Consider the following 18,239-nt stretch of genomic DNA (forward strand, 5'->3'; position numbering starts at 1 on the left):
TTTCTTACAATTCTCAACACAATTTTATCCATTCTGCAAGTTCTTGCATGCGCTAAACAGAGACAGTCCACTGCCAGGGACATTTAATTACTTTACCATTTACGTGCCATAAAGATGACACTGGTTGCGAAAGAACGACTGTGACTCTATTGTAGTTTTTTATACATGAAATAAATGAAATAAGCTTACTTGATTTGAAAAACGTCTTGAATGATACAAGCAAATTCCTACACTACTTTGATTAAATGAGTAGAAGACAACAAGCGTCAACAAGTTTTTAATGAAAACAAATATTGTAGCCTACTTCATGAAGTGAAAACTGGCTTCTGTTATTTTTAAATACCACTGCTTCCTATTATACTACTGCTTAATAACAGGAACAACATTTTATTTAACTCCCCTTGCGACACACGCAAGACATTCGAATATTTGGTCCCATGTTAATAATAAACAAGCAAAACATTTTTACTGATGAGCCTTGAAATAACAGACTGCTTCCCAGTACAGCCCCCATAATAGTATGTGTGTGGTAGACCTGGGGAGACAGTAAGGTCTGAACCAGAACACTGACATATTATGCCAATTCATATCTATGCTTTTAATTAGAGAGCAATAAGAAGACACAAAACACTTTTAATAATCCATTACAAATTATCTTTCCATACTGAGTTGCAATTAATACTGTTAACAGCACAATATCTGGAAGCCTTGCTTTTATATAGGTTTAAGCAATACAATGCAAAAGCTGTTCCCATGGATAAAAGTACTGTACACATTGAAAGAACACTTCAGTACCTACACTAAAAACATAAAATCCGCAGCAAGTTTAACAAGGTCTATTGGTCTTTTAAAGTGCATACTTGTGCATCTTATTACAATCTACACAATTGTCACTTTTAATAGAAGTGCCTTTACATTTTTTTTTTTATTCTTATTTTAAAAGATAGGGTTAGAGAAAGGCTAATGGTGTCTGAAGAGTCTGTATAACTCCTGAGTGAACAGTAAATTGAGCTCTGAAGTGATTCAAGGAATCTCAGGAAAACATCATTCATGCAGTACATAATGGTCTAGTAGAGAAGTGTGAATCCTTTAAAGGATTCTTTTTGGAATGTAGCCTGCAGCAGTGTGGAGTAGTGGTTCTTGACCACAGGGTTGTGGGTTCAATCCTAGGTGGAGGACACTGCTGCTGTACCCTTGAGCAATGTACTTTACCTAGATTGCTCCAGTAAAAACTGTATAAATGGGTAATTATATATAAAAAATAATGCAATACAATTGTAAGTCACCCTGGATAAGGGCGTCTGCTAAGAAATTAATAATAATAGGCTAAAGACCTGGTGCCTCGAGTCAAGGGAAGAGCATTGAGGCTTATGGAAAGTTGGGTTAGATGTACGATGTCTAATAAAAAAAAATACCACAAAATAAATGAAACGTAATAATTCAAGGATTGTTGGCATGTCTCCATTGTTAGTATGCACAAGAAGGAAGTGGAAGCATCTGACGAATGTGCTTTGAAAGCCACTTGGACATCAACACGCTAGGAAAGCCAGATTCAAGATGAGTTTCCTTTTTTGTGAAACAATCCTAATCATTTGGCTGAATACACTAATATTAAAGCAATTAGAAGAGACTGTTAAAATATTTATATATTACAAGTTAGTAACACTTTATTATTATTATTTGTTTATTTAGCAGACGCCTTTATCCAAGGCGACTTACAGAGACTAGGGTGTGTGAACTGTGCATCAGCTGCAGAGTCACTTACAACTACATCTCACCCGAAAGACGGAGCACAAGGAGGTTAAGTGACTTGCTCAGGGTCACACAATGAGTCAGTGGCTGAGGTGGGATTTGAACTGGGGACCTTCTGGTTATAAGCCCTTTTCTTTAACCACTGGACTACACAGCCTCCTATAACACTGCTTTAAGTAAGCCGCACACAATTGTACACAACCATCTCTATCTCTTCCTTATCTACATGTTTTTAAGAATGTTATAGGACATCACCTAGTTGGAAAATACAGGTTTAAGGTGATAGCATTAGCGAAGCAGGCTGAAATCCAGAACAATAATCTATCAAAGCATTAGGTTACTAATCTGCTCAAATCTATGCAATACATGAGACAAAACTAATTAACAATGAGTGCGTGCAATGCTAATGGAAGTAGGCATGAACACACTCCACTCTCAAATTTGTATATATAACATTGCTTCCATTAAAGCACACAGCATGCAAAATGTTTGACAACAAAAGACTGTAACACAGAAAGGATGGCATGTATTGCGCGTAAGGTCCAGCCAACTACGATGCCTTTTTATAGAGTTTTGTTGTTTACAAACTTCCATTTCCATTGCCTTCGCTGGCATTAAGTTCAATGGTCAACTGTTTCAAATTGTTTTGATATACAGAGTATGTAATGCACTCTCATACCCTGGCTATCATTTATGTACACCTTTTAAACTGTACCACTTTTTTATATTAAGGTCTGGTTTCACAGACCCAGATTAGCAATGATTATGAACTTACCTAAGGATTTGTCCATACTCAGAGAAAAAGTTGAAGAAGCAGCACGAAAATTGGTGAATCAGCAGGAATAGACAGCATACCTGCAGAACTGCTGAAAAATGGGGGAGATGTCACCATTGATACTTCACAAAATATGAAACACTACCTGGAAGTCAGGGAGGTGGCTAACCTATAGGCACGATCTACTGTGATTCCAATGTCCAAGAAAGGGAACCTTCACCAGTACAAAAGCCACCGCCCTGTCAGCTAATCAGTCACCCAAGCAAAGTTCTACTAAGCCTCATTTAGAAGCATTACTTACAAGAAAAAGCAGCTTTCAGGACTAGAAGAAGCAATCTTCAGCTTGAGAATACTGAATGAAAAACACATATAACACCAACAGGAACTACATCACAACTTTATAGACTTCAATAAACCATGTGATCGTGTATGGCAAAACGCACTATCGATGGTGATGAAGAAGCTTAACATTAGCAAAAGAATAATAACAACCATTGGAGCCAACTACAACAATGCAGAGAGTGCATATCTTGCTGGTGACACGCTGAGTAACTGGTTCTGCAAAACAGGAGGTAAGACATGGATGTCTCCTGTTGCCATGCCTGTTCAACCTTTTCCTTGATTATTTTATGTCAGAAGCCCTCAAACTTTGAAGGGACAGTATCAGTTGGAGGTAGGAAGATCTGTAGCTTTGCAGACAATATCGACTGGATAGGAGTAATAAGACCACAGTTAGCAGATCTATCAACAAGGCTAGACAATGCTGCAACTGCCTATGGAATGGAAAATTTTGATGTTGAACAAGAAGTTTACACATGGACTCATTCAAATACCTCACAGCCACCACCACAAAAGATGGGAAATCTGAAACAGAAATCTAAAGTAGATTTGCCCTCATAATAGCAGCACTTGCAAAACTTGACAGAATCTGGAAAGACAAGAACATCTCAAGTACATCCAAGATAAAACTTCTTAGAACGATTGTGTTCTCAACAGCCCTGCACGGATGGGAAAACTGGACTCTAACAGCAAGAAGAGAATTAAGAATTGAAGCCTTTGACTTCAGATGTATCAGAAGCATCCTACTGATAGCATATTCCGCACATAAAACAAACAGCTCTATTAAAGAAGTAACTGCAATAATTAGATCCCACAGGCATCTACTAGCAGCAGTAAAGAGGCGGAAGCTGAAGTGGTTTTCCCATGTGGCCAGAGCACCTATATGGGGAAATCGCAGTGAGAGCTTCTCCAAGCTACTGAAGACCACCTGAAGTTGAGGGAAATGACAATTGTGACTCAAAAAATGAATCTTCAATGACCGAGTCAGTCAAGGGATAAGTGAGTAAAGGTTAAATTGGGTAGTCCAAGATTAGTGTTAATCAGCGTCTGTGAAACCATGCGCAGGCATTAAAACATTTTTTTTAAATAATTTGTTTAGTGAAGAATGACTTCCATCCATTCCCGTGTGAAAACTGAGTTCTTAGCATGGTACTTTCAGCGACATTTGTCTCGGAGCAACAAAGGTGTGATGGAGCAGTTCCATCTTACTGAAAGCTGCTCTCACTGAAGAGACATGCTCAAATAAGGCAGTATTACAAAATTATCTACAATGGCAATGCAATGGTTTTGTACTAAGGGGTAATGGTAACATAGTATCCATACTGACATACATCCAAATGGTTTGAATGAGTAGACAATGGTAATCAGTGTGGTACCATGGTACCTTATCATTACCAACGTTCTCCCAATCTCTTGCCATTGTTGGCAATTATGTGGCCAGCTAAAGGTTCTGCTGAGGTTCAGTGGTATTATAATGTTATAGATATACCCCACAAGGATCAGATTACACCCAAAACCAGCCTGGAATAGACCTAATTGTGCTCAAATATCTAAGTAACTATGGCAGGGAGAACCACAGGCAATTCAAGGAAGTATGTAAATAACATGGAACTCCAAAGAGGTGGACATTAGATCATGCCACTCTTGTCATCCAGATCTGATCCCCGTCTGGAAGACCTCCCCAGCAGAAGCTCCTTCTCATGGATCAGGCTGTCCAGCAGGTCTTCCTGTCGGTAATTGTGGTAGACTTTTAGGAAAGAAAGGATAGTGATTCCCAGCCACGTCAGCCAGGCAGCCCACAGTCCAAACTGAAAAAAAGGTTAAAAAACATAATAAGTGATGCAGTGAGTGAACTTGGAACTCAGAAAAAATGAAGATGATAAGCTTTTAAATGTATGATTTCAGAATCAGGGACCAATGTGTTACAGACGGCATCAGACATACTGTACAGCCACATAAACTAACAGGTCACAATAAACTTAATGATATGAAGTTAACTAAAGTTCAGGAGGTGGGACGGCCACTACACATTTCATCATCTCAATGTAACCTATCAAAAACATATAAATACCCATGTAACTACCCTCCTCTCTTAGATTAATTTTGTATCCATCTGCCTCCCCATCTCCACCCCAGTAGCTTTTCTAGGTACAATCTATTATGGGGGTCACCTGCCTTGTCCAGACAGCCATGGGTGGACCCTCAAACCAAGCAGGTTTGATGCCAAATTGTTTCTTTCATACAGACGTGCTCAAATTTGTTGGTACCCCTCCACAAAAAACGAAGAATGCACAATTTTCTCTGAAATAACTTGAAACTGACAAAAGTAATTGGCATCCACCATTGTTTATTCCATATTTAATAGAAATCAGACTTTGCTTTTGATTTTTTATTCAACATAATATTGTAAATAAGAAAACAAATGAAAATGGCATGGACAAAAATGATGGGGCCGCTAACCTAATATTTTGTTGCACAACCTTTAGAGGCAATCACTGCAATCAAACGTTTTCTTTAGCTCTCAATGAGACTTCTGCACCTGTTAACAGGTAGTTTGGCCCACTCTTCCTGAGCAAACTGCTCCAGCTGTCTCAGGTTTGATGGGTGCCTTCTCCAGACTGCAAGTTTCAACTCTTTCCATAGATGTTTGATAGGATTCAGATCAGGACTCATAGAAGGCCACTTCAGAATAGTCCAATGTTTTGTTCTTATCCATTCTTGGGTGCTTTTAGCTGTGTGTTTTGGGTCATTATCCTGTTGGAGAACCCATGACCTGCGACTGAGACAGAGCTTTCTGACACTGGGCAGTACGTTTCGCTCCAGAATGCCTTGATAGTCTTGAGATTTCATTGTGCCCTGCACAGATTCAAGGCCCAAAGCAGCCCCAAAACATAACCGAGCCTCCTCCATGTTTCACTGTAGGTATGGTGTTCTTTTCTTTGAAAGCTTCATTTTTTCATCTGTGAACATAGAGCTGATGTGACTTGCCAAAAAGCTCCAGTTTTGACTCATCTGTCCAAAGGACATTCTCCCAGAAGGATTGTGGCTTGTCAATATGCATTTTAGCAAATTCCAGTCTGGCTTTTTTATGTTTTTCTTTCAAAAGTGGAGTCTTCTTCCATGGAGCCCACTTTCGCTCAAAAAGCGACGGATGGTGCGATCAGAAACTGACGTACCTTCACCTTGGAGTTCAGCTTGTATCTCTTTGGCAGTTACCCTTGGTTCTTTTACGACCATTCGCACTATCCTTCTGTTCAATCTGGGGTCAATTTTCCTCTTGCGGCCGCGCCCAGGGAGGTTGGCTACAGTTCCATGGACCTTAAACTTCTTAATAATATTTGCAACTGTTGTCACAGGAACATCAAGCTGCTTGGAGATGGTCTTGTAGCCTTTATCTTTACCATGCTTGTCTATTATTTTCTTTCTGATCTCTTCAGACAACTCTCTCCTTTGCTTTCTCTGGTCCATGTTCAGTGTGGTGCACACAATGATACCAAACAGCACAGTGACTACTTTAAATAGGCTGAATGACTGATTACAAGATTGGAGACATGTGTGATACTAATTAAAGAAACGAATTAGTTTGAAATATCACTATAATCTAATTATTTATTATCTTTTCTAAGGGGTACCAACAAATGTGTCCAGGCCATTTTAGAATATCTTTGTAGAATAAGCAATAATTCATCTCTTTTCACAGCTTCTTTGCTTTATTCTATGACATACCAAAGGCATGCAAGTATACATGATAAAATAGCTTTTAATTTCATCACTTTCCAGAAGGAATGAAGCATTATTTCAATGAGCTGTAAGGGTACCAACAAATTTGAGCACGTCTGTACATCACTTAATCATCAATAACATTTTTCTTTAAACTCAAATGTCTGTGTTGTGAGGTTTGTCCTGAACTACTGAATAATCATTGGATCATAGCTGATAAAAATCTCACACTTTGATTTGCTGTCTGATATACGTTCAAAAGTGTTTGAGGATACCTTGACAGAATTCAGTAGACCCTCTCAAGTCAAACCAAACAGCAACCAACAGACTAAACAAAGAACACTACAGGTACAGTCCTGATGTAATTGTCCACACTGAATATAAAGACACCGAAAAGGTAACTTAAATGACAAACTAATAGGGTACTATAATCAAAAAGTAATACTGTACTTGTGCATGTAGGCCTACTACAAGTGAATTGAAGCTATTGATCTCCAAACACAGTATGAAAAATGCAAAACTAGTTCAATACAACATGGTTATGAAGTGGCTGATCAGTACTCTGAACACAGACAAGACATATGTATATGAAATGGTGATATTGTGCTTAATAGGTTTAGCAGTAAGTTTTCATTATTGGCAAATATATCAGAAAGCTCTTTACAGCGAGCTGGTAAGGAGTTCAAATTTTAGGACAAGTTAGATACTAAGATTTTACTAATTTGCTAAGGTATTGTTTTTCAACCCATTTTTCATTATAAGGAGACTGGGACTAGGAGTACCATTTTGTAAATTTTCGCACTAAATCAGTAATTGATTTTCTAGCTGGTACTGGAATTGGAGTGGAATGCATTTAAGCAGTAACACAAGACAGTTTGTGCATTGAATATAAAAAAGCAAGAGTTTTCATGCTACCCTGTTATCTGACAGTGTATACAAATGTTTAGTACAGCCAACCAACCTGTGCAATGGCAAACTGGTCATAAAAGGAGGAGTTGTCCAAATGTAGTTCCAAATCAGTATCCTGCAGCTCCTCACAGCTGTAACAAAGAGGGAAATATTATAAACGAGTTATCAACTATCATCCATAGACGCTTCTGTGGAAGAGTGACCTAGGGACAACCTGGAGTGTGTGCAAAGTGTTCAGAGACAGATGTCCAAGGTACAAACCCAAGGTACAAATGGTATGATTAAATCATGTTTTGGTTATCATTAAACAAGTGAACCAAGATTGTATTGTTAATGTCATTATTAGCACTAGTAATGTTATCACTGGTCCCCATTTAATTTTGGCTGAATAGCTGCAATCTGCATGCCCACATTATCTCAGCTTACACAATAACAAATCAATACATATTTTCAACCAGGTCAAGCAAGTATATTGGCATTTTTTTTAAATAAAACTAAAACCATTTGTTTTGACAGCAGCAGGTAGGGCATTTCAGCTATGTATTGGGTCCAACAAATTACTTGTCATGGGACATCAAAGTATAGTCGCTGCATTGAATTTTTAATGAGATTGACACCAGCAAAGGGAAGAAAAGCTACAGACCTGTTTGGCATGCTTCCATTTTCAGTGATGGCATCGCACCACATGTTAAATCCCACGCTGACAATTGTGCTGGCAACAAAGATGACAAAAACCACAAAGGAACTTGCCAGCAGATTTACGAAGGCATAAAAGAAGGAGCTGTAATTACAGAAAGATTAGAGGTTAGACTCATTGAAAAGCACAACAACAGCTGTATCAGTAATTATTCTTCTCTGGGCAGATGTAAAAGACTTGACACTGCACAGAAGAGCAAGGGACCAACATAATTAACTGCACTGTCAAGCAGATCTGTCAGAGCAATGATCACCAACATGCCTATTTCACAAATCAGAGAACCAGAACATCTCCTTTGGCTTTCTTACTAAGTAGGTTAGAAATTGCATGTGTTTCAAAGCTGTGTGGGAGGAATGTAATTTTATAACCACTAAGGTTTTTATATTTCTCATTCAAGTGCCTTGAATTTAAATATGTCTTTTCCAAACTTTTCTTATCGACCCCTAGCCACAAACAGACCCTTTGGATTGCATGCAGAGCAAAATCATGTCATACATTGTGGATCCTACTGAGCATGTCTTTATTTAATCTATATTTAATGTAATGATTTGTGTAATGTGAGATTATGTGAACCCTCCATACATGCGTTTGGGGGGTGCTTGGTGTACCGATTAAAAAAATATTTTTAGGTTGATCCGAAAAGTGAATGAGCCTTTTGTGCCCTTTACTACAATTACAGAAACAGTATAATTGACACACCCAAGGATAATTTGACTAATGTACTGTAAGGAATAATATTCATCTTCATTTCATTTCAGTTTACAGACCAGTTTGTTTGTATTCATCAAAAATAGTTTGACTCCTTCCCCACTGAAACCTGCTTGCAAATTTAACACTGTGAGGTAAGTCTACATGCTCCTACTTTTTTTAGGTTAATTAAACAGCATTCATGACTTGAAGACTCAAGACTAAAATCTTAGCAAAACTAAGTAAACATTGTTGATAAGACAAGAACCTTATTCAATTTCAAATTATTTAAGATGTATTCTGGTACAGGATGTATATTAAACATCCCTAAATATATAGTTTTGCATTAAAAGGGTTATATCTATACAGATAATGGAAGTGCACAGCAGAAGTACCATGACCTTTCCCACAGACCTGATTCAATTCAGCTACACTTGCAGCTACTGTGATGATGATGCTAATGAAAGATAGCTGCCCACCACATGCATCCCTCCTGCATTTTCTATTTGGACAACCATTCAGAGAATAGAGAACCCTGAAACCCATGGATACAATAAGGAATAACATAGTATTAGAAGTTAATGTACCTTAGCAAAACCTATGTATCTGAGCAATAGGTCATATTGCACTTTTCAGATTCATCTATTTAATTGTACTATATTCCCAAACATCACATTTTGTTATAAATGTATGAATGACTACTCATAGTGAAATCTGTCAAGGCCCTCGTTGTGTTTTTATTTCTCTGCAGTACAACACGCATGATTAATTGGGATGAAATCTGTCTTTCGAAAGCCAAAGCTAAAATGTCTCCCTGTTCATCAAGTCTTTATAAATTACATCCATTAATCGTTTCTGAAACGTATGCATGTATATTTAATGTCTACCAATTTGCTGGTTAGATATTCATCAGAACCCACTCAGGGCGTTGATTCTGGGTGGAGCAGTTACATAAACTGTGATTATGTTGGTTTTTGTCCCTTAGACACGAAAAATGAATAAAATGTGCTCCTATATGCCCAACTTAAAATATCTAAGTGTGGAAAGGAAAACACTGTTATTTATTTATTTATTTATTTTTTTATTTTTTTATTTTTAAATGTATTAAATATACACGTAGTATTTCACATACGATCTTGGAAATCTAACAAATATATCTAGACATTGATTTGCGTCAGGAATAGTAAAATTATTATTTAAAAAAAAATTATATTTTGTTGGGAAATGCGTTTTTTATAGTGATTTTTACAATGTATGCAACGACACACAATTGTTGCTCTAATTACATTAATTACACACCATTGATAGAAAAAAACAAAAGTGTGATATAAACCCAGTAAAAACTCACTCATCGTGACCCTTGCAGAGGTAGAATAGTATTCTCCACGCCTGTACTGCAGATACAATGAGGGACACTATCCCAACGAAAGTGCTGAAACGACAAGCAGATTCTGGCCCCCATTCCTCTACAATAAACCTCTGTTTCTCCACTGTGATGTTCTCGTTCTGCCACATCCCCCGAGTAAATAGCAGACATTTCCCTTGGAAATCATCACCGTTTTCAGATAACGGAACTACGGCGATAAACCCAAAGAGAAAAGCCAAAAAATAAAGTATACACTGGGCAAAGAGAAAATTATCGAGAGCCATTTTTATTCTCTTTTTCAGCCTAGAGAAACGGCAGTTGCGCAGTGTGCACTGACACACTGACGCATAAAGTAAACCATACAGAAAGTAACTGGTAATGTAGAGCTATGTGATGACTAGCATGTGCAATTGTATCACGGATGTATTTCAATCAGTATTATTTATTCTGTTAAGTGCATTAAATATAGTCTATTTTTTATATATGACTTTTGTTTCGTGCTCATATTATAAGCACTATTTTGTATGTTTTATTATAAATCTGAATACTGTTTATAACCACAGCATAAGTAAATATATTGAGTTTGAATATTACATTACCAGATATACTCACTTAACCTTTCCAAAAACGTGTGCAGTCTTCCACAAAGACGTTACAAGTATTAAATACATAATGTAAATATAATTCTCTCTCTCTCTCTCTCTCTCTCTCTCTCTCTCTCTCTCTCTCTCTCTCTCTCTCTCTCTCTCTCTCTCTCTCTCTCTCTATATATATATATATATATATATATATATATATATATATATATATATATATATATATATATATAATGCAATTAAAACCTGACTTGAATTATATTTATGTTGCAGCCGTATGTTGCATACAAACTTCAAGCAGTGGTGCCATTTCAGCACCTTGGACAGCGCCACGCTTTTTCTATTTGTAGATTAATGCAGGTTAATTTATGTTTTCATTTTTCCAGTCAACAGCAACTGTTTTCCTATCTGACTTTCATATACAAAAATGACCAAGTACGTTATTGCATGTTTTGCGTTTCTAAATGCTTTATCAACCATATACATCTAAACAACTTAATCAGAAAACTCAGGAAAGTTTAAAATATAGTATCATATCACAGCCTCTTCATTATATTTCAAGCCTAGTCCTTTCCAATAACTAATCTGCAGATAAAATATACAAAAATGTATACAAATAAAATGAAATATATTAATTAAAACAAAACTAGAGATGGATTTTGCAGGATGAGGTAATATTGAAACTTAGGTACAAATGTTAATAAGATGTGTATCCTATTCATAGAAAATAGGTTTACAAATGGAGTGGCTCAGAGTTTGAAACTTCAAATCAATACTATTTAATTATCCAGACCAATAAGACTAGTGTCAATTTAGTGTGGAACAGCTCCTGTTCTCAAAACGTATTTAATTATTGGTGGCATCAAACTAATAAAAACATTTTTCTAAACACACAAAGACCTAAGCAGGACACATTTCAAACATGTTTTAAAAAAAACTGTAGGAAAACTGTGTGTTTATAAAATTTATTTTTACTATGTAACCTTTATTAGCACCAATAACACTTTAATTCCACCACTTATTAGTGTGCTTTCTTTGCTGAATAGAATCCCCTTTCCATTTAGAAATCCCTATGCTGTTAAATGTAGTCCTAAATGCAGGTATTTGAGGGCTGGATACTGGATATTGTAATCTTAGGGGCTACACTTATTTGATCAGGTTTATAAATTAATATACTGTTTAACATGCTCTGATTGCAACTACTACATAATAGTGTATACTAATATTAGGGGGGGAAATCATTTTAAGGGAAAATGATGCATGGAATTATTTCTAATATTATTATGAAAAGCGGCTCATACGAATAAGCTGGATACAAAAACACGACTGGCTCTGTCAGATTTACTTACCTTGTCAACCCAATGAATTCAGTCAGCCATGAAAGTCTTATGATGAAATGTGAATCACTAACAAGGATGAAAAAAGTAATTTATGGTATATAGTTATTCCTTCAAGCTATTGTAGAGTAATCCGTAACCCAATCTGTCATTTTAAATATCTTCATAGTCAGTCACTTGTTTTTAACTCTGTTGGCTGTACTTGCTCTATAGTATTTTTATACACGACTGGCTGAGAAAATTAGAGAGCTTAAGCATTCTCAACTATTCAGTAAGTTACAGCCCAATAGCAGGTCACCTTTTTTGGCCAGTGTCACACAAGCAATACAATCTATTCAAGAATGAGATCTGGACATGTGTGGTTATATTCCATTTTGTTTAAAGCAGAACAAAGATAAAAGAAATAAAAAAAAACTAGAAATACATGGCTGTAGTCCAGCATCAATTTTACAGCTTGTATAGGAATTGTTTCTCAGTTAAAAACTAGAAAGAAAGTTAAGTACAGTTGACAAATATTTCGGCTAATGTCTTCTTCATACAATAACGCACTCAGCTAACTCATGTGTTTCTTCATCAATGATAATAATAACAATAATCATCATAATAATAATGATCATCATCCCTACCACCATTACCATGAGTTCAAGCACAGAAAAAAATTCATTGATATATTAATCAAATCGGATATATTAATATCACACCAGCAAGTTCTATATATACATATTACAGTTAATATCACTTCGCATTAAAAAAAGTATGTTATGCTAAATATATACGAATTCTGCTACAGATCAATATACTTGTTACATCCAACAATGTTATGGTACTTTTTACAGAATTCATGCATTATTCAAGTAAGAAATAACCCATGACAGAGTGCCTGGTAAGACAGTTCTTACCGCACGCCCTGGGTGTGCTGTGAGGCACGTTATAGGTGTCTTTACATCATCAGTGGCTAAAGATCTGGAACACATGTTAATCTTAACTAAGTAAATCAATAATTGGTTTAATTAAGTAATTGAGAGCTCTGTTGAAACAAAATTCAGACCCCGTAGCTCTCCAGTAGATCTCTGATCTACAGTATTTGCTTGCCCGATCTAGCATGTAAAATCTATTTTGCTGAAAGTGCGAGGTGGATCTCTTTCTTTTTCTGGATTATCTTCTCCACGTCACTTTTCATTTTCCCAACACATCCCTCAAGGTCTCCCCCAAACTCCTTAATCAGCTCGATTCTCTCATCAACAAAATACTGCAAGGAACAAATGTTATATTCATCCTGGGGACAGAAAGTAAAATAAACCAATTAAAATAGTACCATTACTTCAACCTTTTCCCTAAAGAAGGTTGTAATGCAAGTTACCTCCATAGAAAACAATGGGAGACCAAAACAATATCCCAGTCATTTTAAATTTGAATTGCCATTGTACTTGTGAGACAACATGTTCATTAAAGTCTTGAATACTATTTTCTGATTAGGGATATCACGATATTTATTAAGCAAGTCTTAGTAAAACAAATTCTCCACCAAAAACCATTTATTCATCTGTCCCTTCCAACACGTAGAAGGGTAGTGTATATCCTGTGTGATATAATGCTTAACATTGACAAACTCCTCTGCCTTATAGGGATATCTGCTAAGAGAGACGGCTGCATGTTGTACTCCAGATGCTGCATGTCAACGTATTTTCTGTAGACAACTGCATGTCAAGGTTTTTCTGGCCCCAGGATATGTGTGCTTAAAAAATACATCACTAGATTGTTATTGCATTTTTTTTCTTCTGCTTTACCACATAACATCAGGACTAAGGGAAGAGAAAATCTGTTTGAAATTACCAAAGGTCGTATCTCCTTCAGAAGATTTAGTTTTCCTTTTACGCCATTCATTCCAAAATAAAACTTCTTTAGTGCTTTGGCGAACTCGGCATCAAAATTCGGAAAGGCAGATCGTCCGCTCAGTCTGTCGTTAGATAATTTCTCTGAGATAGAGGTATTATCTGTGGCAAAGAAACAGATGGAGTTACTTGTGTGAAGATGAATAAAGTTATTCCTTTTTACTAAAGTACTGCAAAAAAGGGTACAGTATATGGTCCTCAAAGCTGTGACCTGGCAGCTAACATATTCTGTGATTCTACAATGCTGATGTATTGGTAGGGGAAGTCAATCAAATACTCGAGCTACACGAACCGATTATTCGTATAAGCTGCCCACAGGTGAGGGTAATTCATGTTAATTGGGCTAATTTATCATTCCAAGTAAAACAACTGAAGAGACAGCTGTTTGGAGTTGTGATGATTGCTATCCTTCACAGAAAATGAAACAAGTGAAGAAACAGCTGCTTGGATTTCCTGTGTACAGCAATCATCACAAATCCAAGCAGCTGTTTCTTCACTTGTTTCATTTTGAATGGTAAATTAGATCAATCAACAACAATGACCCTCACCTGGTGGTCAGAACCTGGTTTCAGTGGAGAGTTCAATCTGAATAATGAAATAATAATTTTGTGCCCCGCTATCCAATGCAATCCTCACTCAATCTCTGCTTTTGTGCTATTTCTTATATCTGTATTTTAACGTCATTTTATTCTGCATTTTGGAATGAGAAGCTTATTAAAAGACAGAAAATGATCATGCCCTCAACCTTATGAAAAATATACATATGTGTCCATGGCCTAAAGCTTTAAAGACACGTGGCATAGGATCTGTGATACAAGTCTTCAGAGCAAACTACACCCAAATACATGGGAAAACACTATAATCATTCCACTTTATAAAATAATACATAAAACATTGATAAACAAATGTACTTCAAAGCATACAACTCCTAGGATTGTTCTTGGCTGATTCCTTGTTTTGACCACTAAACCTACCTGGAATTGGACCCTGTCTAGCTCGCTCTTCCATTTCCCCACTCATTTCAAAGTTTACAGTCTTCAAGACCCGTTTTTCTCCTCTCAACTTGTCACATTCTAATTCCAAGTGTAAGAATCTTTCACGAAGTTCTGAGAAGTCATTGCCAGAATTCTAAAATGTATGAAGGAACAACAAAAACATTTTTTTCTGACATACACCAAAGACCACCACCTTGCCACGGGGATGCCCCTACCATCCTAAGAAATAAAATGGGTGGTCTAGAACTGAGTAGGTATAGTAGTAGATTATCCAAATAAATTACTGACGCACTCTATGGTAAATCTGTGTATTAATAGACAAGGGATAAGCCAAACAATCTAAATTTAATAAATTATTAGTGGAAACATGCATACCTTAACTTCTCTTTGCAATGCTTCACTGTGCTTTTCCAGGCTCTTACAATCTCAAAAATGTGATTTATCATTGTCAGAAACACCTAATAACAAAAAGCAAAGAGCAACTATATACCGTTGATGTGCATGATTGCTGGGAGTCCTGGTAGCACATGTCCAGCAAAACAGTCCCCTCATTAGAAAGCGGGATGTCAGCATATGAAGCATCCATTTCAGGACAGCCCTCTGTGTCAACAAAAACAGCATGAGCAACAACAGAAAATTGAAAACATGCAGTGTAAAAAGTAATATCAAGCAACAATGACATTTTGACAGCTCTAGAACTGTGCTAGTTTACTTGTTTGGGGTGTTTTTTCATCAATATTCTTTCATGTCTTTCTTGTTTTGGTTTTAGATGTGCTTTAGTATCAGGATGGGTGGATGATGCCATATCTAAACCCTGCTCTTCAGGTTATGTCAGTTGTTTCAGTGTGACATGCTTTTAGCAGTGCATTTATCCTGAAGACACTGCTGAGGTGAAATTTGAACATTATTTAACCTATTATAGTATCAGATATCATTGGTTTTAAACTATCACTGTGCAAACTGGGAAATGTATTTTCTTTGTCAGGTTTAATGAAAGATCACATCTTGCCCATGACTACAATTCTACAATTCACAGCAGAGATGATGCATTTCTAAGGAATTAAGTGAAATCAAAATTATTTCACCTTAAAAGAATAGTAGAAAGGTAAGACATAGGGGTAGGTTTATTAAAGTGTCACAAAATCATCTCAAACAAGTTGGAAGTCTTGGATGAAATTCGCTAGACAAGCACAGTGTTATTTGTGACTTTTTAGGGAATGCTTTGCGGCAGCAGTTTTTCTTTGTGGTTCAGCCTTTGATGACTATGTAATTATGGGTGTTCCTGCATAAATTCGCAAAAAGGGGTCATGATAGTGCAAATGAGGGTTCTCAAATACTACAACGAGATGTATGAAAGCTGCAGGCAATTGCGACTATTGCATCAGTTTGTTAACATATTTTAAACAGTCGCAGCATGTTTTAAACAGTCGCAATTGTTGCAGGCATTTCCCAGTCCGCTTTTTTCTCGTGCATTGCCAGTTGTGCTCAACGGATTTTTGAGGCAAACAGCCAAATACCTACTTTTCCCTAAAAGCAGGGTGTACTTACTTACAAATTTCTATGACATTTCTGGTTTCCCCAACATGTTGGGAGCAATAGACTGCACTGCCACTAACCCCTCCAGCTCATTCTGAGCATCTGTATAGGAATAGGAAACACACCTATTCTATTAATGTGCAGGTGGTTTGTAATTGTGCACAATTTAGCACTGCACCACTGACTAACTTAAATAAAAACAGACAGTATATATTTGGCTTATAGGCTACTAATGATAATACGAATTAATGGTATAATGCAAAATGTGTTGCTGGTCCTTTATAATTCATATTAACAAGAATTGACTGTCCTCCTGTAAGTATCATAACTTGTCAATGTGGTACCATGATCTACTTTGTGTCTAGGCTGCCATGTTAATAATAATAATAATAATAATAATAATAATAATAATAATAATAATAATAATAATAATACAAATGCTTAAATCATTTAGTTTCAATTTAAAATAACATTTTATTTTAGCATCATGATTTATTTTGTGTTACCATACCGGTAGCCTATAGGCTAAAGTAAAAAGAAAATGTGCTAGGTGTTCATTTGATTTTACTACTGTATACTGTATAGGCTTTCTGTACAGATTTATATTTTTGTTAATAATGTAATGTGTAGCCTATCCAAAACACATTAGTGTTATTTCAGCACAATGATTTATACATTTAAAATACACTGAGCACTATAGATAGTGTATAGTCTACACAGTGCTTGCACAGCTCCTCAGAAATATATATATATAAAAAAGTACACTGACCTTGGAGTCCAAAGAGCTCCAGTATGATGGCATGAGTTTTCAAGTAGTTTAGAAAGTCCATGGTGACATGCTGGATGGTGACGTGCACAGAGTAGGCTAATATCGGATTAATATTTCCCCAGCTGCTGTTTGTGTAAAACACAATTGGGAGCTCATATATCTGAAATCTGCAGATTACAAAATTACAAAAATGTAATGTGAGCTGGTTGTTCAAACTAGGAACCTCTGATGTTTAGGAATTGTGCCAACAAACTGTGACATTGCTGGTGTCCAATTTTAACAACGGAAATGTACCATACATTAATGAACTTTCTACTTTTACATAACATAATAAAAGTTACGGATGAGAAAAGGACATTTAGTCCATCCGGTTCCTAGCAGTTGATTGATCCCAGAACTTTGTCTAGTCAGTTCTAGGCAGCAACAATGTGGCTTGGTAACACATTCCATACACTCATCGCTCTCTGTGCAAAAAGTGTCTCCTACCCTCTGTTCTAAGTCTGCCTCTGCTCAATTCCAACTGTGTCTTCTGGCCATGGTCTCTGTGCTGCTGTAAAAAATATTTACGAAGGTTAACCTTAACTCCTTGACAGTCTTCCTTATCCATTTTTTGGTTCTAAATTAAGCCAGTTCTCTCAACCTATCTTCATAACTCATACCTTTTAACCCTCAACCTACCTACGTAACTCAGCATTCTGTTTGCCTTTTTCATTGCCTCCCTACATTGTCTGGTTGTTGATGGTGACTAGTCTACTAAAACGCCAAGATGTTTCTCGTAAACCTGTTTTAGTTTTGTACCCCCCTTTATTATATTGATATTTATTACCTCCATGTAACACAATTATTAAATTTCACTTTTTAGTCCAGTT

At 36.5% G+C, this 18,239-nt stretch overlaps 1 protein-coding gene and 1 pseudogene across 1 annotated transcript; both read right to left on the reverse strand.

Annotated features, from left to right (window-relative positions):
* Nucleotides 1-261: 261 nt before the first annotated feature.
* On the reverse strand, nucleotides 262-10,595 carry LOC117422087 (transmembrane protein 179-like). Its single transcript, XM_058987484.1, has 4 exons — nucleotides 10,228-10,595; nucleotides 8,139-8,276; nucleotides 7,548-7,626; nucleotides 262-4,674 (listed from the first exon to the last, which is right to left on the reverse strand). The coding sequence occupies exons 1-4, from the start codon at nucleotides 10,527-10,529 to the stop codon at nucleotides 4,495-4,497; spliced, it is 699 nt and encodes a 232-aa protein (XP_058843467.1). The 5' UTR covers nucleotides 10,530-10,595; the 3' UTR covers nucleotides 262-4,494.
* A 990-nt stretch (nucleotides 10,596-11,585) lies between these two features.
* Nucleotides 11,586-18,239, reverse strand: part of LOC117422086 (kinesin-like protein KIF28) — a 32,016-nt pseudogene continuing 25,362 nt past the window's right edge.

The sequence above is a fragment of the Acipenser ruthenus genome, chromosome 15 (assembly GCF_902713425.1).
Source record: "Acipenser ruthenus chromosome 15, fAciRut3.2 maternal haplotype, whole genome shotgun sequence".
Lineage (NCBI taxonomy): Eukaryota > Metazoa > Chordata > Actinopteri > Acipenseriformes > Acipenseridae > Acipenser > Acipenser ruthenus.